The sequence below is a fragment of the Propithecus coquereli genome, unplaced genomic scaffold (assembly GCF_000956105.1).
Source record: "Propithecus coquereli isolate 6110/MARCELLA unplaced genomic scaffold, Pcoq_1.0 Scaffold63, whole genome shotgun sequence".
Lineage (NCBI taxonomy): Eukaryota > Metazoa > Chordata > Mammalia > Primates > Indriidae > Propithecus > Propithecus coquereli.
The window spans coordinates 4,445,571-4,469,328 of record NW_012152285.1 but is presented as its reverse complement, the minus strand read 5'-3'; the positions used below and the strand labels follow the sequence as shown (position 1 = coordinate 4,469,328).

The 23,758-nt window shown below is 38.8% G+C and overlaps 1 protein-coding gene across 1 annotated transcript in view; it reads left to right on the top strand.

Moving 5' to 3' along the window:
• The first annotated feature begins 1,418 nt into the window (after positions 1 to 1,418).
• Positions 1,419 to 23,758, top strand: part of ANKRD22 (ankyrin repeat domain 22) — a 35,391-nt gene continuing 13,051 nt past the window's right edge. The window contains exons 1-3 of the mRNA XM_012659695.1: positions 1,419 to 1,651; positions 19,952 to 20,143; positions 22,975 to 23,082. Coding sequence (XP_012515149.1) covers positions 1,631 to 1,651; positions 19,952 to 20,143; positions 22,975 to 23,082 — 321 coding nt within the window. The 5' untranslated portion in view covers positions 1,419 to 1,630. The remainder of the gene's footprint in view (positions 1,652 to 19,951; positions 20,144 to 22,974; positions 23,083 to 23,758) is intronic.

Here is a 23,758-nt window from a genome sequence, read left to right as displayed (position 1 = left end):
CCATGCAAGATAAAACTTAAACCACACCTGTAGACCATCAATTTATTTAACAGATCACTTAATCACTTGAGTCTTTGGCAAATGTTCTGTGGCTTGTCTTTGATGAAAATGTTATGTAGATAACAAGGGATTCCGGGTCTCCTAGGGATGAAAGTGGGCCCCCATCCTGGTGCTGTCCCACCTTAATCCTGTCCCCAGTGACTGCTATTCCCGAAGGAGGAGGGAATACCCTACGAATCTGCCAATCAAAACTTAGCTTGCCAACAGCAAAAGAATGCAGAGGGCTCTCTAGCCCCGCCCCCGGCCAGGCAGCATAAGTACAATAGAGTCTGGAAAGTGACCTAGAACAAACAGCTTTCAGAGAGGCTCATGGGAGACCCACATGCCTAGTAAGACTCAGGTCATATAACTCCCAATTGTCGTATCAAAGTGGTTCTGTGGTGATGTCTGAGTGACGAGGGAGGTCTCAATCCAGACACTATAAAACAAGACTGGGACCATAACCGAGCCCTCTCTTTTGCCCTCTTTTGCTAGGATGATGGGCCCACTTGTCATCTGTATCTGTAATCTATATGGAGAGTATGCTCTGTAATCCTATCTTTTTCTCCACAATAAACCTCATTTTCATGCTTGTCTTACTTTGGTGTGTTCTGGTTATTCTTCGGCCAGGAGCTCACCAAGAAACAACATTTCGGACCCTGAAGTCTGACAAACAGACTTCCTTATCCTAACTTACAACATTCCAAGCCTTTAGACAAACCTTCATTTCTTTAATCAATTATAATAAAAGAATCTTTAAACTCACCTATAACCTGTAAGCCCCTACTTCAAGATGTCCCACCTTTTCAGCGCAAACCAATGTATATGCTTTCTATGCATTGATTTATGACTGTACATGTAATTCTTGTCTCCCTAAAATGTGTAAAACCAAACTTTAACCCAATCACAGCGGGACCACTTGCTCAAGTCTCCTTCGGAGTGGCTCTCTGGGCCATGGTTGCACATATTTGGCTGAGAACAAACCTCTTTAAATTATTTTACAGAGTTTGGCTTCTTTTCCATTAACATTAGGCTGGGAATTTTGAAGATTATTTGTCAAGCCCTTTGCCAGACATGTATGGCTCTCACAAGTGAGTTTATTGGTCACCAGCCTTTCTCAATGGCCACCGAAGACCAGATTTCAAATAGGAAATGTACTAAACACAGTACTTAATTTTAAACCCAGAGTCCTTCCTGCCAGTGTAGGAACTTTTCTCCCCATCACCGCCCCCCTCCGCCAAAAAAAAAAACTTACTTCCGTCTTTCCTGCATGTTACCACTGACAGAGCAAATATGAGTCAGAAACCGGCTCCTCAGGGTTGTAACATTAGATGATACACCGCTTGGGTCATTACATGGTAAACCAACGCCTTTGTTTCATTGGGCTGGGCTCTCTCTAGAAGGTGTATTGCTACCTGCGCTGCTGAGAAAGCACTCACAGGTGTTGGCTGGAAAAGCACTCCTAGGGCTTGCCACTGGCTTGGGCTTCTAGGGACTTTTCTCTCAGCCAGGAAGGATTTTGATACTAACCAGAAATACCTCGGGAAGATTGGAAAAGCTGTAGAGTGAAGTAAGCCTGTGAAGAACCAGCATGGGAATCCTATACTCTGAGGTATGTTACCTTTCTGGAAGTAGGATTTCAAAGGTGTTAAATATTGCTCGTACTTTTCAAATGTAATTTTCTACCCTGTGAATATGTTTCTTTTTCTTCTGTTTAACTTTCTGGGTGAGCATTAAATCAGAAAAAAATAAAGTCCTGTGTGTTAGTCTTTTTGGTATTTTTAATATTTTCAGGAAAATTATTTTGCAGTTCTAAAATGTTAGCTCTAAGTCAAAATTGGTATGATACACATTTGCAGGGATAGTTTGGACCTTGCAAAATTGAGTTCAAGTTGTGCTTTTCTCATGCCAAGTACTCAGAGAAAAAGTTAAAAAAAAACAAACAAAACTCAACTTGATTTTCTAAACATTCAAAAGATTAACTGGTTCTTCTATGGAACCACATGAACAGAGTAATAACTTTCCACTTGGTACTTGAAAGGAAATTCACTTCTAGCAATTATTGCTAAAGACTATTACTGTATAGAAGAGGAATAAAAGCAATATAATTTTGATATTTTGAGTATTTTCTTTTCACATCTGAGGAATACAAAAGTACTTTTTCCTGTATTGAAAGTAACTTATTAGAATCAAATAGATTTTTAATAATGTTTCAAAGGAGTATTGGAGAGTAATGTTTAAACATGAGTATAAGAGGCGTACGGACGTGATTATTCATAATTTACACCCTCTCCTCTCTGACAGAATTAACTGGCTAATCTGCATTCCAGTGCAGATGCTCAAGGAAAGCTCCTTGGATGGTTTTGATCTTCTAGTTTTAAAGGCAGTTTATTTGCAGTTATTTCTAATGTCGTGTGTGTGTGTGTGTGTGTGTGTGTGTGTGTGTTTCTATAGCAAATGTACCACTCGATTGGTTTATAATTCTCAGTACACTCTGAGGTATATATCTGAGTGATTTTAGTTTTGTGAAGAGATATATGAAAATGACAAAACATGTAGTGTTCTAAAACGCCACTCTGGTAATTTCCAAACTTTAGATTGCCCAAGTGTCAGAGAGAGGAGCTTATTTGAAACACAGTTTCAAGGGCCCCCATCCTGGGGCGTCCGTTTCTTCTCGTAGTCTGTGGTAGGGTCCAGAAACATACTCTTGAAAGAGGAGCATCCCAGGTGACTCTGACTTGGTGATCAGTTTACCACCGTCCTGAGAGAAATACTACTCCGGCCTAGTTCTTTTCAAACTGTAATGTGCATACAGATCACCTGAAGGTCTTGTTCAAATGCACATTCTTATTCTGTTGATATTGGTGGGGCCTAAGATTATGCATTTTTGTTGCTTTTTCCAGTTGCATGTGAGAATTATATGTGAATGGGGAGGGGGAATGCCTAGTCTCAGCCTCTGGTATTCTGATGAGGAAAGTCTGGGGTGGGACCTTCCATCTGTAACTTTAAAGAGGTTGAGAAATTCTGGAGTAATCTCTCAAATATTTAAACATAACCTACTCACCAGTTATGTACCAGGTACGCTGTGCTTCCTAAGTGTAAAAACTGTGAGTCACTGCTTAAGGAGAGGAAAACAGCCTTCCCCCATCCCTGGTCCTATGCTTCCTCGAAGTGTCTGTTTTCTAATCAAGTTTTAATAAAGTTCGTCTTCCCACTTCGAGTGTGGGAAGCTCCTCTAGATTAAGCACATAAGCTTATCATCTTTCCTTAGAGTCCTGAATTGCTAATAGTTATGCAACATGTATTTTTAAGAAGAAGGAGAGAATGAGGGAGTAGCCCAGAGTTGGTCCTGAAATCTGTGCTAGAGGATAAACTCAGAGCTCAGTGAGAGGACCAATTTTGGAATAATTAACTCCGGCTATGTAAGTTGGACTTTTAAACAAGGCTGATTCATTTAAACCCTTCTCAAAGATACTTGTTCATAATATTTACAATAATAACAAGTATTTATTTAGGGCTTGTTATATACCAGGCCCTTATTTAACCACTTTACATATATTAACTTTTTAAATACAATAATCTTCTAAGAGTCATTATTTTTATCCTTACTTTAAAAATGATGAAACCGAGGCAAAGATAGTAACTCGCCCAGAGTTATGCAGCTGAAAAATACTTACTGACTAGAGACCACAGCCTGGGATATGAGACCTGTGTTTGCACATTCAGGGAAATTCTTCTTACATCACTGCTGAACTGCTAAATTGTTTCACTACTTGTTATTTCAACAGAGATGTCCTTCTCCCAAAAGGAGTTGATCTTTAACCACTCTGCTAATCTGCCAGTGCACTTTCTCACTAGAGTAGTGCCCTTTTCCCTTAATGAAAAGAATGGGTGGGTTCCAGAGACATACATTCTACCTTGCAGAGGAGAACTGTTGATATATTATAAAAATTGGAAAGAAGGAAGATGTTGAGAACTTAAAGAGCTCAGGAACTCGTGGTTAGGGACCCATAGAGTCTTTTGTAGATTCTTGACCCTGTCAGCTGTGGACACGGGCCTCCCAAGGAGTTTCTTGAAAATTCTGTCATAATGATGTAGCCCTTTAAACTCTGGGAATATCTAATTATAATGCTAGCTATGAGCAGAAGATGTGAGACACACACACACACACACACACACACACACACACACACCCCTATAATGCTAGCTATAAGCAGAGATGTGAAACACATACACGCGCACGCGCACACACACACACATTTACTATCCATTTTTTGGGAACGGATCTATTTTTCAGTGAAGCTGATGTTACTATAGAAAAAGGGAATATAGTTCGGAAAAGAGAAAAATTGTTTTGAAATATACAGTGTCCAGAGAGAGCAATTTAGATTGAACAGCGCTTATTGGGGAAGCTGGTTGAGTTGAGGAGAACTCAGGGGAGATAGGAATAGAGATCCAACTGAATGAAAGACCCTTGGACTGGAAGTCAAGCAAACATAATCAAGCTTAGTCTTGATTATGCCAGGAACTCCGTGGGATTTGGCAGGGGAAGTCATTTGACTTCTCTAGGTCACAGTTTTATATCTATAAAACAAGTGAGCTGAATGAGTTCTGGCTCAGCAATTAGCATTGTGTCATTCTGTGATACAGGAAAAAGGAAGGCAAAGGCAATAGAAAAAAAAAATTGCATCTTCCCAATCTTCACAGATCTCTCCATCTACCTTGTTTATATATTGAACCCCTAGCAAATGTTTGGCATTCTATAACATACGCAAGAAGAGCATGAGGTGTTTCCATCACTCCAATTGGTTTCCTAATTCTTTCCTTATATATTGTAAGTAATTTTACAAATTATAATGTTGTGCTAAGTCACAACATTTCAGAAAAAAATGGTGACTTTAATGTATGAAAAGAAACCAAGACTGACAATTTATATACATTTATTTATTCATTTACCCATTTATTTGTTTAACCAACAATATTTATTGAGCACATACTATATTCCAGGCATATACTAGTTCCTGGTATATACAGGTTGAGCACCCCTAATCTGAAAATTCAAACCAAAATGCTTCAAAACCCAAAATTTTTCAAGCCCCAATGTGGCACAAGTGGAAAATTCCACATTTGACCTCACGTGATGGGTCACAGTCAAAATGCAGGCACACAACAGGCAGTTTATTCAGTGTCCCTAAGGAAAAAAAAGATCCCCCTAGCCCCCTTCAGCTGCAATATATCTTTTATATACATGCGAAGATTCCCCCAAGCAAGCACACCCGTAAAGGGTAATAAAATGATACATGTGCAGGATAGAGGAGTTGACAGCAAGTTCCCCAGGATGCTCCACATGGAACTAATTTATGTGCATTACTCACTGTGTGTCTTTGCTTATTCTCTGCTCTGTGGTGTAAAGATATTGTTGAAAACGTCAAAAAGGCCTGCAGATACCTTTATGAGTAACAGTGATAAGAAAGAAAGGCAGCATTTGCATTTATCTATAGCACAGAAAGTCCAGCTTTTGGAGAAACTGGACAGTGGTGTAGGTATGAAGCATCTTACAGAAGGGTGTGGCATTGGAATGGCCACTGTATATGACCTGAAGAAACAGGATAAACTGCTAAAGACCTATGCTGAAAGTGATGAACAGAAGTTAATGAAAAATAGAAAAACACTGCATAAAAATGAAGATCTCAGTTGTGTACTGAAAGAGGGGATCTGTCCATGTCACAGAGAACATATGCCACTTAATGGTATGTTGATCATGAAACAAGCACAGATCTATCAGAATGAACTGAGAATTAAAGAGATCTATGAATATTCAACAGGCTGATTGCATATATTTAAGAAAAGACATGGCATTGAATTTTTTAAGATTCATGGTGATAAAGCATCTGCTATTCATGAAGCAGCAGAGAAATTCATTGACAAGTTTGTCAAGATGATTGCTGATAAAGATCAGATGCCGGACCAGGTCTATAATGCTGATGAACATCACTGTTTTGGTGTTATTGCCCTCAGAAAGACACTGACTACAGCTGATGAGACGGTTTCTTATGAATGAATGATGTCAAGGACAGAATAAATATGCTGGGATGTGCTATTGCAGCAGATACACAATAAGTGTAAACTTGCTATGACAGGCAAAAGCTTGCAACCTTGCTATTTTCTAAGCATGAATTTCTTACTGGTCCATTTTTATGCTAACAAAAAGGGATGGATCACTAGGGACATCTTTTTTGATTGTTTTCACAAACACATTGTACCAGAGGCTCATGCTTATTGCAGAGAAACTGGACTGTATGACAACTGCAAGATTTTGTTATTCTTTAACAAATGTTGTCCTCTAGCTGAAATTCTTATCAAAAATAATGTTTATGCCATGTACTTTTCCCCGAATGTGACTTCATTAATAAAGCCATGTGGCCAGGTTGTCCTTAGACCTATAATGAGTAAATATAAACACTTTCTTGAACAGCATGCTAGCAGCAGTGAACATAGGCATGGGTGTTCAGCATGAAGGATACTGCATATGCTATTACCAATGCTTGTAACACAATAACTAACGACACTGTTGTGCATGCCTGGCACGACTTCTGGCCTGCGACTATGTTCAGTGAGGATGATGAATAAGGTGGTCCATATGTTGAGTGAGGAAAAAAAAATGATGTCTGACTTCCTTACATATACAAAAAAGATACATTCAGAGTCCATCAGTAAGCTGGAAGAAATGGATGTAGAAGTTTTTAACATTGATAATGAGGCTCCAGTTCATTCATTAACTGATGGTGAGATAGCTAAAATGGTTCTGAATCAAGGTGATTGTGACAATAATGATAATGAAGATGACACTGTTAACACTATAGAAAAAATGTCTGTAGACAGCATGGTGAAAATGTGTAATGGGCTTATTGAACGACCAGAGCAGCATGCATTCATAACAGAATAAGAAATCATGTCAGTTTATAAAATCAAAGAAAAACTTCTAAGACAAAAACCATTGTTAATGAGGCAGATGACTCTGGAAGAAACATTTTAAAAAACCACCCAGCGGAGTGCCTCTTCATCCCTACTTAACCCACTTCCTGGTCCCTCAACTGAATCTGATGTTTCTTATCACCTAAAAATATAAAATAAAGTATGTAGCAACCTTTCAATTAAAACACAACATTGTAGGTGAAGACTGAAGCCTGACGTTGTTTGTTGTTGCTGTTGTTTAACAGGTGACACAGGTATTCTGCTGATGCTACTGGCTGCTTAGTTAGCCTGAACACATTATTTTTCACTGTATTTACGGCATGTCATATTTTTTACTGTTAGATACTTATGAGTGAATATGTGTAAGAAAATGAGTGCTCATTGGTAGCTAGCATATAAATTCAGGTTCAGGAACAATGGTGATGGTGTTGCCAAACAATATGATTGTCCACCCTGGATGGCCAAGATAGTGGCACCTTTGCTTTCTGGTGGTTCAATGTATACAAACTTTGTTTCATGCACAAAATTATTAAAAATATTGTAGGTTTGGCATGGTGGATCATACCTGTAATCCCAGCACTTTTAGAGGCTGGGCAACATAGCTAGACTCCATCTCTACAAAAAAAAAAAAAAAAGGAAGAAAAATTAGCTAGGCATAGTGGCATATTCCCATAGTCTTAGATACTCAGGAAGCCAAAGTAAGAGGATCCCTTGAGCCCAGGAATTGGAGGTTACAGTGAGCAATGATCATGCCCCTGCACTCCAGCCTGGGCAACAGAGCAAGACCCCATCTAAAACAAACATAAAAAATAAAAATAAAAAAATTGCATAAAATTAACTTCAGGCTATGTTTATAAATTCATTTATAACATAAATGAATTTCATGTTTAGAATTGGGTCCCATCCTCAAGATATTTTATTATGTATATGCAAATATTCCTAAATTAAAAAAAATTGGAAATCTAAAACAGTTCTGATCTCAAGCATTTTGGATATTCAATCTGTAGTGGTAAACAGAAGAGTGGTCCCTGACCTCTTGGAGCTAATAATGTGTAAAAAAAAAAAAAAAAAACCACCAAAACCTAATATACACATAAAAAAATAATTATAAATGGTGAAAAGCAAAATCAAGGACACAACAAGATAATGAGAGAGGATATGAGAGGGGTGAGGAGGGGTATATATATTTAACCTTGACCTGAAAGGCTCCTCTTAGGTATTGACATATGAGCTGAGTTTTGCAGAATAAGAATCTAGTCATGGGAAGCTGGAGAAAAGAGCGTCCCAGGCAGAGGGAATGTTTGTGTGGAGAATCTGAGGCACAAGAGGCGGGCCGGTTGGAATAACTGACCGAGTGGGATACGGAGGATGTGCTGGTGAAAGGTGCTCCTCCAGGTGCAGGCAATGGTGGGCATTTTGTCTAGACAGAATTTAAAGACTAATAAAACTAAAAGTTGGTTTGCTTTTTATGATCACCATGCTCCAGTAATTTGAAACAATATCGGTTTAGAATGTCAGTTAAGCATCACCTTCCCCACCCTTGGGTACTCATCATTTAACAGAAAGTTCTGGTGCTCAGAAGCCCTGAGAGTGCCAAGGGCTGAAGTCAGAGGAGTTGTCAGGGGCCAGATCATGCAGGTCTTGTAGGCTAAGATAAGAAATTTAGATTTTATTCTAAACACAATGGGAAGCAATTACAGGATTTTAAGATGGGGAGAATAACAGGACCCAATTAGAGTTGAAAAAGGTTACTTTGACAGCATGGGAGGATAAGTTGGAGAGGCACAAGAGGAGAAGCTGGGAACCTGGAAGGAAGCTGTTGCTATAGCCCAGGGTGTGACAATGGGTGACAATGATGGCTGTATTAGCCTGGTGGATAAATTTTAGATAAATTTTTAACTGAAAAGTTTCCTGGTTTGTAGGTTGGAGGTGAAGGAAAGTAAGAAATTAAAGTGATACCTAGGAGTCTGCCTTAGGCTAGCCAGTGGATGGTGAGTGATGCTGATGAGATGGACACTGAGAGAGGGACAGAGGGATGGACAAGACTCAGAGTTCTATTTGGACGTGGTGCATTGGAGATACTTCCGAGACATCTGGGTGGGGATAGAAGATGTATACAGGAATGTACTTCGAGGAGAGACTAGTGCAGGAGGTAATAATTTAGGAGTTATCTATATATACATAGTATTTAAAGCCATGGCAAAGGATGAGTTCAGGTCGAGAAAGAATGTAGAAAGAGGGGAGGCCATTATAGGAAGGCACAGTAGTTTTTCCAGAGAAGTAAGGAAATATTACAGGACAACATCTCTTGAGCATCTGTGGAGCTTGTGAACACTCAACAAACATCTTTAGTTAAATGGGAAATAATTTTTGGACACAGCAGTCTTTATTCTAGAAGTGAAAACTTAAGGAGTTCCAAATTCTATGTAGGAAGTTAACTAATCAGTATGAAAAGTGATAAGTGAAGAGAAAATTGAGTTTCTTAAGTTCTATGAAAGAAGAGGACAGGGCACAATTGCTTATGTCCCAGAAGTTCTCCTTGTCTAAGAGTCCAAAGCAGGATGTACAGTGGTTAAGAAACCAGCCATCGGGGTCAGAAAGACTAAGGTTCACATTTCATCTCCACTAATATCAAGGAGAAAGGGGGAGAGGAAAAACTCCCCAAGAAACTTGTTTTCTAAGGAGGAAAAATAAGTAGTTTTATTTGAATATGCATTCTGCAAGATAAACTAAGACTTCATTTCATATGTTTGCATATGTGTATTGCAATAACAAATGATTTTCAACTAAACAAACATGGGTTTTCTTTAATCAACTGAAGAAATTCCACTTGGTTTTTTAAAGGACAATCTAGATTATTTGAGATAAGATAAGAAGGCACTGAAGATCTCTTATTTTTAACTATGTAAATTCCATAGACTCTAAGCAATAATTATTTTAATTAGAAGTCTGTACTGCTTGCTTATGTAAACAGCTCTTAATACATAGCTCCCCTAATCTTAAAACTATTAAGATTAGAAATATCTTTTTGGAAAAACCTCTGAAAAAGAGATGAGAGTGGGAAGTGTTTACTCTTTGGAAACCCAGAAAGTACTACAACAAAATGATTTGCATACTAATTATCTTGGAAGTATTAAAACTAAATTTCTAAACTTAAGGTAGATCATGTCAAAACCCCGCTAAAGTTTCCTGTCATACATACAGTAAAATTCAAAGTCCTGACTGTGGCCTACAAGGTCTCATGTTCCTTGGTCCTGGCTACTTCTCAGATTTCCTGCCACTCCCTTTGCTCCTGCAGCCACGCTGACCTTCCTGCTAGTCCTAGGACATATCAAATAAAGTGCTTGTCTCAGGCTTTGACATTTGGGGTCCCTTTGTCTAGCAGTTTCTTCCCCTTGAAAGTTACCTGGCTCTGTCACTTAAGACAGATCATAGATCTCTGCTGGAATCTCACCTTCAGGACATCTAAAAGAATGGACTCATCATTCTCTATGTATCTTCTTATCGTGCTTTACTTTTCTTTATAGTATTATAATTTTTTAAAATTTCTAGTTTGTTAGATGAAACTTGATTTATTTGGGAGGTCCTAGGTATTATGATTTTTATGATTCCCAGTTTGGAGGATACTGAAGAGAAAGGTATAGTGATAGCTTCCCTGCCCTAAATGTCAGTTTAATAAACATGGGTCTCCCTTGTAGAAAATAGTATGCTAGGTTATATGAAAGTTACAAGAATGTGAAAAATAATATATTTGTTTTCTCCAAAGAGTTTATTTGGATCATAAGACCAGACACAAATAGTTTTCCCAATCAATCTTTCTCGTTGGAAATTCTAGGGAATTCATAATTTATTGCAGCTCAACTTTCCTGCCTTTATAGTCAAATTTATTTTAAATAGCCTTCATAGTAATAACCAAAACTTATTTGCAACACTGAAATAATATCAATAATCCTGGCACCCTAATGTCCACACTCTTTTCTAGTTAATTGGCACCACCAAGACAAAAACTTTGAAGGGTAGAAAACATTGTCATTGGCTGGGCACAGTGGCTCATGCCTATAATCCTAGCACTCTGGGAGGCTGAGGTGGGAGGATCGCTTGAGGTCAGGAGTTTGAGACCAGCCTGAGGAAGAGTGAGACCCCATCTCTATTAAAAACAAACAACAAAAAAGAAAACATTGTCATTGACTTGATGCATGATCAGACCACATGAATCTTCAGGATCAGACAAACATTGATACAAAGGCAATGTTTCTCTCCAACATGTTTAGGTGTGATGAGGACCCTAAGGGGGTGTTAGCACTATTTATGAATGACTTTGTGGCTTTACCAACAATCAACCTTTGGTAGACATCAAGATCCTATTTCAGCTAAAACAAGGTGGGATGGAGTCTGTCTGGCAACCTCAGGACTTCCCATTTCTGTATATGTGAATAAGAAGCTTTCCTCCACAGAGCATTCAAAAATCAAGGAGTCGAGGGTGAGAGTTGATTATAGGAAAATGAGGTGAAGGGGATGGCAGGCAAGAGAAGAAGGTTTTATAGAGAAGACTTCCTTGAGAAAGGTAAATGGAAAAGGGGGCAAGAAACAGTGGCTTTGGAGCTGCATTCTGATGGAAGTCAGCCTCTGCCTGGGAAGTGGTGGTAACTCTGTGACATGAAATACAAAAGTTATTATACATTTGGATGAAGGACCAGAGAGAAAAAAATTGCCCTCAGTATGGGTATGACCCAAAACAGAATAAAAAATATTCGCGAGTATGTTATTGAAACTATAGTCAGCTTGAACTGGTTTGTGAAAGCCAATTTTGCTCAACTCTGAATTCAGCGTCCTCTCCTTGGTAGCTTAAAATCATCCAGGTGGGAGTAGTTGCACCAGTGAAAGTGAGGAACACCACAAAGAAGGTTTTCTTTCTTTTCTGACCCCCTCCTTTTGGAGAACTTGGTGTTACCCAGTTACAGGCACACCACTGCTTCCCTCTTCCGTGCCTACCTCTTTGGCCGTCTGAGGTAGTAGAGGAATATCAGGGCTTCTGATTTGGCAGTTTCTAGCAGCCAGAACCCTCCCTTCCTCCACCTTCTCTCCTCATCACTGGAGGTGAAGGCTTTCTCATCCGTGACCTCAGATCTTCTGATGTTCTGGAGTCTGACGTGCGGCAATGGGGCGTCTTGGCTTGTTGGCAAAGAAGGTAACATCGTGTTCTCAGCAGATGTTGTAGGAGAAAGAATGGAAAAGAGAGACACATGTGCCTGCTTGAGCTTCCCCTTCTGCTACTGTTAATGAGGAGCTATGACTATCCCTCATGATCTAGCCATTGCTGGAAACTTCCTTCATGTTACATAAAGGCTAAGTGGGCCTGACACAATCTTTAAAAAAGATTTGTCTGAAAGAAGAATTTACTAAGGAATTTATAAATCACAGAATGTGAAAAAAAAGTCATCAGAAGGAAAGGCTTGGGATTAATTGTACAAATCAAATAAAACCCAATAGGTGTTTATTATCATTCTCCAAGAAATCTCAATCTGATGAGGAAAAAAAAGTCCTTTCTTTTCTGAGAAGATATGTCATTAATGTACAAGGCTCTTTACCGGAATCGTTTTGCTTCGAAAACCACAAATCCTCCTCAGAAATTTATATGGGACATTTTAAATGAGTGGTGCTTTAGCGTGGAGATGACCAATGAGCAATGAATCAATTCCTCTGAGCCTCAGGCAAGGTTGTACATGGTTTTTCCTTAGATTGGGAATTACAGAAGCTCCATTGCACTTCGGGGGAAACAACACTGAAACGTGGGGGTAATTTGGGGAAGCTTTGCTTTTAGAGACATCCATAATGGTAGGATATTTCTATATTATTCAAATAATGCCTCGTATTTTTCCAGCTGTGATATGTATTACACTTGGAGTGGTGCAAAACATGATTATGTTAAGTAATCCATACAGTTAGTCATCAACATGCTGATTATTTTAGTTAATCATCACCATACCTGGTGTGTCATGTGCTAGCCACAGACACTTCTTAAATTTTAGTGCCTGGGCAAGTAGGATGGAAAGTGGACAGGGTGGAACTTTAGCACTAAGTTATTGGCTATTTTTAAAGCCAGACGTGGGAAAGCTAAAGGACACAAAAAGTTGCTCTTAATAGCCCAGGGTTCCAGAATTTTGAATGCTCCTTAGCTAATCTGAGCTTAACAGTTGCAATGTTACATTATGGCTTTGCTTCTGTCATGGGGGCCTGTTTCTTTTACCTATTCGGATGTTCTCAGCCCTCACTGTGCTTCAGAATCACCAGGGAACTTTTAAATAGCACTAATGCTCCCACTCTATTCCTACAGATTGTTATTTAATTGATCAATAGTGGGACCTGGGCCATGTTTTTAAAAGTGCCCTAATACTTAGCCAGGCTTGAGAACCACTGAGGTAGAATATTGACCTGCTTCTCACATGATACATCACCTTAAATCCTTCCCTAACCACACTCCCCACCCAGGTCAGGTAGATCAGTTTGTCAATCAACAAGCATTTTTTATCCACATTGTAGGTGCTCCATCCTGGGGAAGTCTAACTTTAGGAAGATTGCAATCTAATTAGGGACACTAGACTTCATCCAAGGGAAAAAGGCCAATGAGTTGCTTGGCCTCATATCTTAGAGATGAGCCATGAGCTGGGCCTTGAAGAATAGATAGCACCATGTGAAAGGCATAAGGGTGGCAAGCAGGTACCCCAAATGTAGGAGTGAGGAGCCTGGCCTCATCAGAGATGTGAGAGCTTGCAGAGGTTTATACACAGTTGGCCATGGAGAGGGGCTTATTAAACTGGGCAAAAATCACAGACACCTCACTGTCTAGGAAATGAGACACATTATGCCCAATTTCAGCAATGTTAAGTGCAATCTAAAAACATAAAACAAGACGATGTGATAGAGAGTGCCTGCTCTGGGAGACAGTTACTGAGTGGGCAGGGAAGGCCTCCCTGAGGAAGTGACATCTGGGCTGACACCCACTCTGGCCTAGCAGACAGCCAGCTGTACAGCTCACAAGCAAGCACAAAGATCCAAAGACAGAAATGAACATGGAATGCTCCAGAAATAGCTGGAAAGTTGTGAGCAAAGGGGAGAGTGATAGATGAGGTTGAAGAACAAGGTTGTTTATCAGTGAGCTCTATTAATGCTGTGTCTAGTTTTTCATGTTGTGCAGGGCACAGTAGTAGGGAGCAGTGTTCACAGGTTAGTCCACGTGAACTCCTGCACGCTGCCGGCAAATATTCCTTCTCTTCTCTTCAATCTCTTCCTCACCTACCCTTCTACCTTCCTCTGTGCCATCAGTGAAATCTGGCTTTTGCCAGACATCATCATACCCTCTCTCGGGGTGGTTGCTGCTTTAGTCTACTCCTTCTCACCATTGCTACTTTTTGCCCACAGCTCAATTTCTTACTTGAAATCCTCGCTTATGAGCCTTCCTCTACCCTCTTCTCACTTCTGTCCACCATGCTCCAGGACCCACTTGCACCTTCCGAAGCACAAGCACCCCATTCTTTCTGTCGCCTGGGGCCAGGCCATTTCTACTCCAAATCGGCCACCCAACACGGCCACTCTTGACTTCTCTTGGACAGAGTTTGTCTGTAACATTTCATAACTTCTTATCTGCTCGTTCACAAGCACCCTGTCCATCTTCATTGGTTATGCTTTTTCTTAAAGATAAATATATATATAAAGTAAGTATATTGTATTGTGTGTGTCTGATATATTTTTAGAACATAGAAACAACTCTTCATCTTCCAGGGAAAAGTTTGCATAACTAAAAGAGGATTTTAGCAGCACAACATACCAGTGGCTACCAGCACTATGATAACACAATGGTTTTTTATTATTATTAATAGCATTTATTCAATACTTAATGTGTGTCATGTATTTTTCCATCCACCTTGTATGCAATATCTTACTTGATACTTATAACATCCTTATGGATTAGATACACATTGTTTTTCTGTTTAACAGAAGAGGAAATTAAGACAGAGAAGGTAATTTATTTGTTAAAAACCACACAGCCAGGAGATTTGATACTCAAACTCTGCTTTTGATGGTTATGCCTTAATAATTATAAGAGTAGCTAACATTACTTGAGGGTCTATTATGAGTCAGACCTTAGCTAAGTGCTTCTTCTACACAGTCACATTTAATTCTTTTTGTGATCTAATAAAGAAGACATGATTATTAAATGCAGAAGGAGAGTGAGCACAAAAAGTTTAGGTAAGTTGTCCAAATATTAATAACACAGTTGGTAAGTGAAGGAGTTGAGATTGGAACACAGAAAGTTTGCTGTCAGAGCCTGTGTTTGTAATGACTTGGCAACATCACTTTGCCTGCAAATGTGCAGAACATTGGCTGGACCTTGCTACCCACCCTCTCTGCAGTTGCCAACTTTCACTGGCAGCTCTCACCGCCAAACTTACCACTATTCCTCTCCAGTCACAGCCTCTAATTCTCCATTGGTAATGCACTCAGGCCCTGTATTCTCCCGTCACCCCATCGTTGTATGAAAATTGTTCTCTAGATGGCCTTAATTATCAAATCCAGTGATCTTTCTCTCTTCTTGAAACTTTCCCTCCTTTGTCTTTTGGTCATATCTTTTCCTGGTTTCTCCTGCAGCTTCTCTGATCACTATTTCCTACCTCTTGGCAGATATTGCTAATTCTAGGTCAGTTTGGAGAAAATCTGGGTATATAACCAAGCATCAGTAAACCAATGCTAGAAGTGGACTGGCCAGTATCCTAAGAGTGTAGACTGTAGCTTAATGTTGCATGCAAGTCTCAAACACAAAGTCTGGAGCTGGAAGACATTTTGAAGGCTGATTTTCAAGGCTGAAGTAATTAGAGCCAGAATGTATACATTCTGCAATCATTTCCCTTGATTTAACTTTTGGCCCTGCCTGTTATGAGCTGTATGACTTTGGGCAAAGAAGGCTTCTCTTAGTTTCATCTGTGCAAAACGGGTATAATAATACTACTTACTTTATAGGGTTGTTGTGAGGATTAAGTGGAATGACTGAGGTACTCAATAAGTGTTAGTTCATCTTATAATTTATTCATTCACTTATTTACTCACCAAATGTATATTGAGTGCCTACCGTGTGTCGGGTACTATACTGGGTGCTGGGGATATGGTGATGAACAAGTACAGACACAATACCTGCCCTCATGTAGCTTACAGTCTAGTTGGAGGGATGGCTGTTAATAAGATGCAGACCTTTATTTACTTAGATCAAGGCTGTGGATAAGGGAGTGGTAGGAGATGAGACTGGAAAGACAGGATGTGCAAGATTTGAAGAATCACATGTGGCAGCTTGAGGACAGCATCCTAATCTAATTCACCAGGGAAGTGATATGCAGCTGCTGTGTTTGAAGAATGGATTGGAGGCCCGATGTGCGAGACAGGGAGATGTAAGGCCAGTTATGGCTAGTTTTGCAATAGCCCTGGTGAGAATGATGATCTGAACTAGTACTTTAGCAGTAAGGTTGAACAGAAGGGTTCTGAGAGTATTAGGGAATATTCATGATAATTGCCCAAGTGTGTTTCCTCCACATTCAGGGTGCCTCCAAATTCCAGGAATTTCAGAGGCCAAAAGGGATTCATAATAGCTCTTCTCTCAACCCAAATGGACAGCTCCTCCCCTTTTTCATTCCTAGTTTGTCAACAAGCACTTGTCTATTGCGCGGCCCTTCTGTCAGTGCTTTCCTAACGCTGAGCTGCCCCCTAGTGGAATCTGAGAGTTCAGAACAGCATAGAATATTTCAGCGGTTTAGTGCAACTCTTGCATTAAATTAGTCGAGCACGGCATGGATGGATCGCATACACAGTGGTGGTCCCATACGATTATAATGGAGCTGCCCTATACAGGTGTACCATTTTGAATATTTTTATGCCATATTTTTGCTCTATCTTTTTAATGTTTACATATGTTTAAATACACAAATACTGACCATTGTGTTACAATTGCCTACATTATTCAGTATAGTAACATGCTGTACAGGTCTGTGGCCTAGGAGCAGTAGGCTATACCACCCAGGTTTGTGCAAGCACACTCTATCATGTTCGCACAATGACAAAATCTCCAAAGTACACATTTCTCAGAATGTATCTTCATCATTAAGGGATGCATGGCTGTACTTGTACATCTCAACTGAGCCAGGAAGACACTCCACTTTTCAAAATCAGAAACCCTGTGTTTTAGCTATAGGAACCCTAGAGAAGACAAAAGGTAAGATCAGATTAAGCACCGAGTGACTCTTGCAGGACAACTCTCCACCTTTTCCTCTTGCTCTTTTTAGTTAACTCTCAGTAAAGACTTGGAGGAGCCCCAGCAGTGGGGTCTTTATCCTTGAGGTCAGGGGCCAGGCCCGCAACATAGTCAAGTGAAATGGACTAAGTGTAATGTGACAGGAAGTGGCGAGGACTGTGCAGAATTGGGGTCACTGCCGCCAAGTACTGGTTATTCGGTGTCCTACAGGATATGGGCCCAGTGTTATCACATCTTTCAATTTTTAAGCAGAGGCTGGAATGCCAGATTACTACATGAAATAGTAAAGTTTTTTCAAAATGTTGTGAAGTAATTTAAAAATTTGAAAAAACAAAAACAAAAAAACCCTCTGTTTTCAAGGTCTTCATGGTAGAACATTGATTCCCAAATGCTTGGTTAGTAATGATCACTATTAATCACTGGTTTGTGTGGTGAAATTGTCTTTAAAAAAAGGACAACAAAATGAGATTTTTCCATACAGCTTAATCTATCCAATTTAAAGGGCTGCTTCCTTCTCCATGACTATATCCTTACATATATATTTTGTTAAATTACCCTTGTTTTATCTTTATAACTTTATATTTCATGTCTTTTATGAAATAATGGTATTGTTTCTAATGCATGTAACTGGCAAAATTAAGAGTTGGTGACTTTATGTCGTCTTGTTTCATTTAGTTTTGTTTTACTTGTTATTGAAACCCAAGTGACTGGGCATCACTGCTAAGACAATTCACTGAAAGTTTTAAAGCTCTACTGTGTTGGGATCACCCTAGACCCCAGAGGTGGTGTGAGAGATGTGTTCGTAGAGACTAGAGTCCCAGAGGTCATAGAATGTGGAAACTCAAGGGAACTTTTGCCTTGCTCCCTTACTTAATGACTGAAGACACTGAGACGGTGAGGGAAGTGAATAGTCCACAGTCATTCGGGGGGATAGTAGCAGAGTCACAGCTACACCCAGTTTTTCTGACACCAGACATGCGTTTCAGCTGCCCCAGTCCTTTCTACATTAGCCCGGTGGTTCCCTAAGACACTACTGTGCCCACATGATGAAAAGCCTAGCAAAGGGAAGACGTCAGTGTAATAGAATAGGTGATTTGTATAATTACGCATTTCTCTTGAAACTTGGAACCCATGTATCATGCTCATTTTGTTTTGGGGTATAGAATTTTGTCTGTTACCGAGTTGATTTTCCTTTAGGATGTTTCTTTTATAAGTACGTCTTTGGATTTGAAAGTAAATTATAGTTCACTTGCTGTGATATTCAGCTATGTTAGAATCTGAGTTTATTAGCAAACACACCCACTTGACTTTCTCACTGGTCTGTCCCAGCTTCTGCCGCTGCTTACATACCTGCCCATACTCTAAAATTGTTTTCTCATTTTTTATTCTATGTATATGTTTCCGTGTCCTATTTCCTCAGATAAATTTCACATGGCTAAAAGTAACATATTTTATATTCTTTTCCTCCAGCACCTATGATTAGCATGCAGTAGACTTGGTTATTAAATTAAATAATGACGAAGTAATGATAACTTCCATAAATTAAGTACCATCTATGTGCCAGGTATTATTCTAAATGCTTTATTTTACATTATCTAATTAAAATCAGTCTAAAAATATTTAGTGTTTGTTTACCACGTGCCAAGTGCTATGTTGAATGCTGGGGTACAGAGGTGAATTGAATGGATGTAGCCTAGTCCCACAGAGCCTATAGCTTGAACTTCAGTGCTTCCTCTATTGGCGCTGTCTAAAATCCTTCTTGAGTCATGCCAGCCTGTACGATACATGATTGTACATAATTCAAAAAAGAGTTGCAGTTATGTCAGTTGCTGTGAAGGAGAAATACCAAATGTTGGGACTCAGAAAAGACTTCTTGGATAAAACAAAAATGAAATTATGACAGGAAGGATAAGCAAGGAGTTATTCAGAGAAAGGGCTGGGAGAGTGCTTTATGTAGAGAGAGCAGTCAGACAGAGGCCCAGATGGAAGGTACTAAACACGGGGTATTTGTGGAGCAGAAGCCCAGAAGGGCTGGAGCAGAGGGAGCAAGTGGGCAAGATGAGGCTACCTTAGGTCTTGTTATTGAACTTCCATGGTGCTTAGCAGAGCTCTTTATAATGCTTTTTATAAACAATATCAAATCAATTGTAGTTAATTATGTATTTTGTTATTTGTGTATTATTTGTCTAAAACCTGTCTTTTCCACTCTGTTGAGTCCCTTGAGTACAGGGACCAGGCCATTCTTGTTCCATCACCTGGGGCTGCCCTAAACTCCTCTTGACATATCTATTTTATCTTTGGCAAAATCCTGCTTTTCTGATAGGCTCATCTCTCTGTGAGCACAATATGCAGTTTCCATACTGAGTTGAATTTCTAGTATTTCATCCATGTACTCACTCATTTGTCTATTCAATTTCTGTGTGCCAAGCAATTTAGGAAAATGTAAGAGGTTCCTCATGAACTTATGCTTGTTCTAGACTTAAGGCCAGGCATAACTGAGACCAAAAATCTAATCTACAAAGCAATATATTACAATTCGAAAACATTTAGATTTTAAGTTATTGAGTTATGATTTTTTTTTTTCAGTTTTTGTGGTTTAATATGCCTGTATTTCAAAACCTACTTCTGTTTTTCACTATTCAGCCTATCTGCCAGGCGGCCTATCAGAATGACTTTGGGCAGGTGTGGCGGTGGGTGAAAGAAGACAACAGCCACGTCAATGTTCAAGACAGCTTTAATGGAGACACTCCCCTGATCTGCGCTTGCAGGCGCGGCCACATGAGAATCATTTCCTTCCTTTTAAAAAGAAATGCTAATGTCAACCTCAAAAACCAGGTAAGCTCCTGACACATGAGTAGAGAGTGTAATTGTCCTTGGTAATTCCTTTCTCCTCGAATCACTGGAAGGGGTGAATGTCATTTTTTTATTGTTCGTAGCTCCTAATACCAACATTTATTTTAAGCTTACTTTAGAGAGACTAACGCATACCAAGAACATTTTATTAGGCTAAAAAGCACAATAAAACATAGTTCAATCAGCAGGCATATTTTGTCATTAATTATGTCTTTGTACTTCTGAAGAAGAGGAGAATGGTTCACTCATTTGGACGGATAGAGCTTCTTTTTTTCTTTTCCTCCTCTTTTCCCTTTCCCTCCTCTCTCTATCCTCTTCCTCCTCACTGTTACAGAAGTAATGGGAAAGAAGTTCTGGAAAAGAAATATTGACTTCATGATGCTGTTTCACTAGTTAGATTTTTACCTACTATGTTAATGTCCTGATCTCCAGAAGATGCTGCAGTGTGCTTACAGAATGAAAAAATGTTAATGAGAAATTTACCAAGGACAAATAAGCTCATGAACCAGAGGCTATTCGAAGTCACACAGAAATGCATAAAGAATATATTTAAAGATGCAATATTAGCTGCTTTGGAGTCTTCAGGACCAAGTAAGAGAGGAATATGTGTCTATTGCTATGAAAATCCTTGCAGAACCCCTCCTGAACATTCAGCATCTGCATCGTAGTGAAGGCAGCATTTAAGTTACACTGAGTTAATGTTAAAAGTCATTTTTGGCAATAATTATAAATGCTCTGCCCCCACTCACGTGCATTCAGTGAGAAAACAACCTGTAGGGCTCTACTCGCCCCTTCTGACTCATTTTGAAGACCAGCTCATTGGGAACAATGAGGTATTATCAGAATATTGATCTCTACTGGACTTTCTTGTTTGTGCTTCCTGTTTTTTGTTTTGTTGGGTTTAAAAGCAAGTCATGCCTGTGCTGACTCTAATGGATACACAGCTTAGTAGAGGATGATCTCTTTAGAACGCACCTGAGGAACCAGGTATGTAGAGCCATGGTGAGCGGTTGTACCAGAAGACAGATGTCTGCGGGTTCCTGTGTTCATTAGGAAACTGAGGGAGGGAGACGTTTGACAGGCCAGGAGCCGGGCTGGGGAGGCACCCTTATCTCGGCTTTGCCAAGAGGAACCTCAGCCAGTCTGCTGGGATCCTCTGGTATTACAAAAATCATGAAAAGACGTTACTGGATACATTAAATTAATAGAGATTTTATCAGAAGAAGATGTTGGTTTGCATTTTCTACTTTTTAATGTTTCTAATGTTGTTTTAGCATTTAATTAAAAAAATTTTCCAAATACTAACCTTTGTACATCAATAATTTGAACTAGCGATTTCTCATTTCTTACATCTGTTTATAAATTATTTCCAGAAGTACTAGATAAAGGCCTTAAAAACAAACAAACAAAAAGCTCTGCAGGTGATTCAGAGGTACCTGCCTGTAGAAAACATGCATTCTATGAAAAGCAAGTTATATTAAAACATAAAGAAACTTTTTTCTTTTTTATGGTTTGTCAAATTGGCCAAGATTAAAAAAGAAAATCAAATGGTCAGAAAGTTAGTTTAAATTATTATCTTACTGGAGCACAATTTGTCACTGCAATATGAAAGGCATTAACAATATTTCATGCCAAGAATTCTATTTTTAGAAACATATGCAAAGGACAAATTTAGAAATGTTGACAGAGCTTTATAAATGAAGATGTTCAAGCATATTATTGATAAAAATGAAAAGTTGAAAATTTGAAATGTCCAATAGGGAGGGTTTGGCTAAATAAATAAGAGTAGCTGCATTTAATAGAAAGCCATGCAGCCATTACAATCATATGTTTAAAGATATTGAGTGGCATGGAAAATGTACATATTCTAAATGTGCATTTCTAAACTGGAAAAAAGCGAGATAAGATTTTGCATTCAATATGGTCCTACATTTTAAAATTCCATTTGTATGTATTCAAAAACACTGGAAGAAAATACAGCAAAATGTTAACAATTAACTCTGGGCCATTTGATAATGGGTGATTTTAAATTCTGTCATTATATTCTGTTTTCTAAAATTTTTACAGATAACATAAATAGCTTGATACTTGGAAAAATAAAAAGTGTTCTTATTAAGGAACAGCACCTCCACTGAATGGAAACTAACCTCTCTTCTCTCTCTTGCTCTCCCTCTCCTCTTATTGATTTGATTAGTATTCCAATGACCACAGCCTGCTTTGCATTATACTTACTTGTGCATGTTTCTGTCCACCTTTGATCATGAGGCTCTGAAGTTCACATCTCCCCTAATCCCTAAAATCTTATGTCTATTACCTGATAAATATTCACATATTTGAAGAATAAAATTGAGTTTCTTGTATTTTTCTAGCCTGTGTGCATGAATGAACATGGAAAAATTGCCATGTGGTTAAGATTTTCCTATGAACAAACCATAAGATGGATAATCATACACCATCAATGACTAAAGAATAACAATTGCTTTTCATACAAATTCAATCCTATGTGTATATCTCAGTGTATTTTTTTTTCCAAAAACTGAAATGAGTGTGAGAATTTGTCTTCCAGTGATTTGTGCATCGTACATTTTGCCTTTGTTGTTCTGCAGAGGCCCTTCCCCAGCCTTTCCTTTAGACTGGACTGTGTTCACTATTCAGTTCAATGGAAACATGTGTTTATGGATCAGACATACCCTACAGAAAGAGGTGCCATAAAAATAAAAAGCACAAACTAAACTTTTTGAGATGGTAATCTGAAAATATGAAATCAGAAACAAAATACTTTATTAGTAAAGAGTCCTTTTCTTAATTTTTAGAAAGAGAGAACCTGCTTGCATTATGCTGTGAAGAAAAAATTTACCTTCATAGACTATCTACTCATCATCCTCCTAATGCCTGTCCTGCTTATTGGGTATTTCCTCATGGTGAGTACAACACTAGCTAGAGCAGAGGGCAAATGTGGAGATCAATGGTGTGACTCACAGAGTTTTGCTAGGCCAGTGAGATGTTGTAAGGAAATAATAACAAAGCCAGTCCTTCGTCTGTGTTCTATAAATGACATTTTCAACATACATGCACTGCTACGATGGATGTAAAGCAAGAAGAAAGGTAGCAAGAAGAGTTAATCAATGGTAACATAATCTGCACAGTGTATACTTAGAAAAATAATTTAATCTTAACTAAGAATATCTGATGGAAGCAGAAAAATCCTGAACATTAAAAAAATCCTCTTTCTACTATTTTTTCTCCTTTTTTGAAAGAAGAGTTTATGTTTTTGCATGTATGTATCTTTCTGAGTTTTTGATTTTGAAGGACTCCCCTGGAGTGTGTTAAAAAACAGATCCCAAGAGTTTGCATCCAGAAACTGACAAACACAGAAGATATTTATTGAGAATTTAAAGCCCATCTTTCACCTTGGATTTATTCATGCTTGAATGTCTCTTTCTCAGGCAGTAATTTTCTTCTTTTTTTCCCTTTGTGGATAATTTATTTTATTTTATTTTATTTTTTATTTAAGCATAACCCCTAAACTTAAGAAGTTTAGGAAACAGCATAGTGAGAACCTGTTAAGAACTAAGTATTGTGTTAGCTACTTTCACA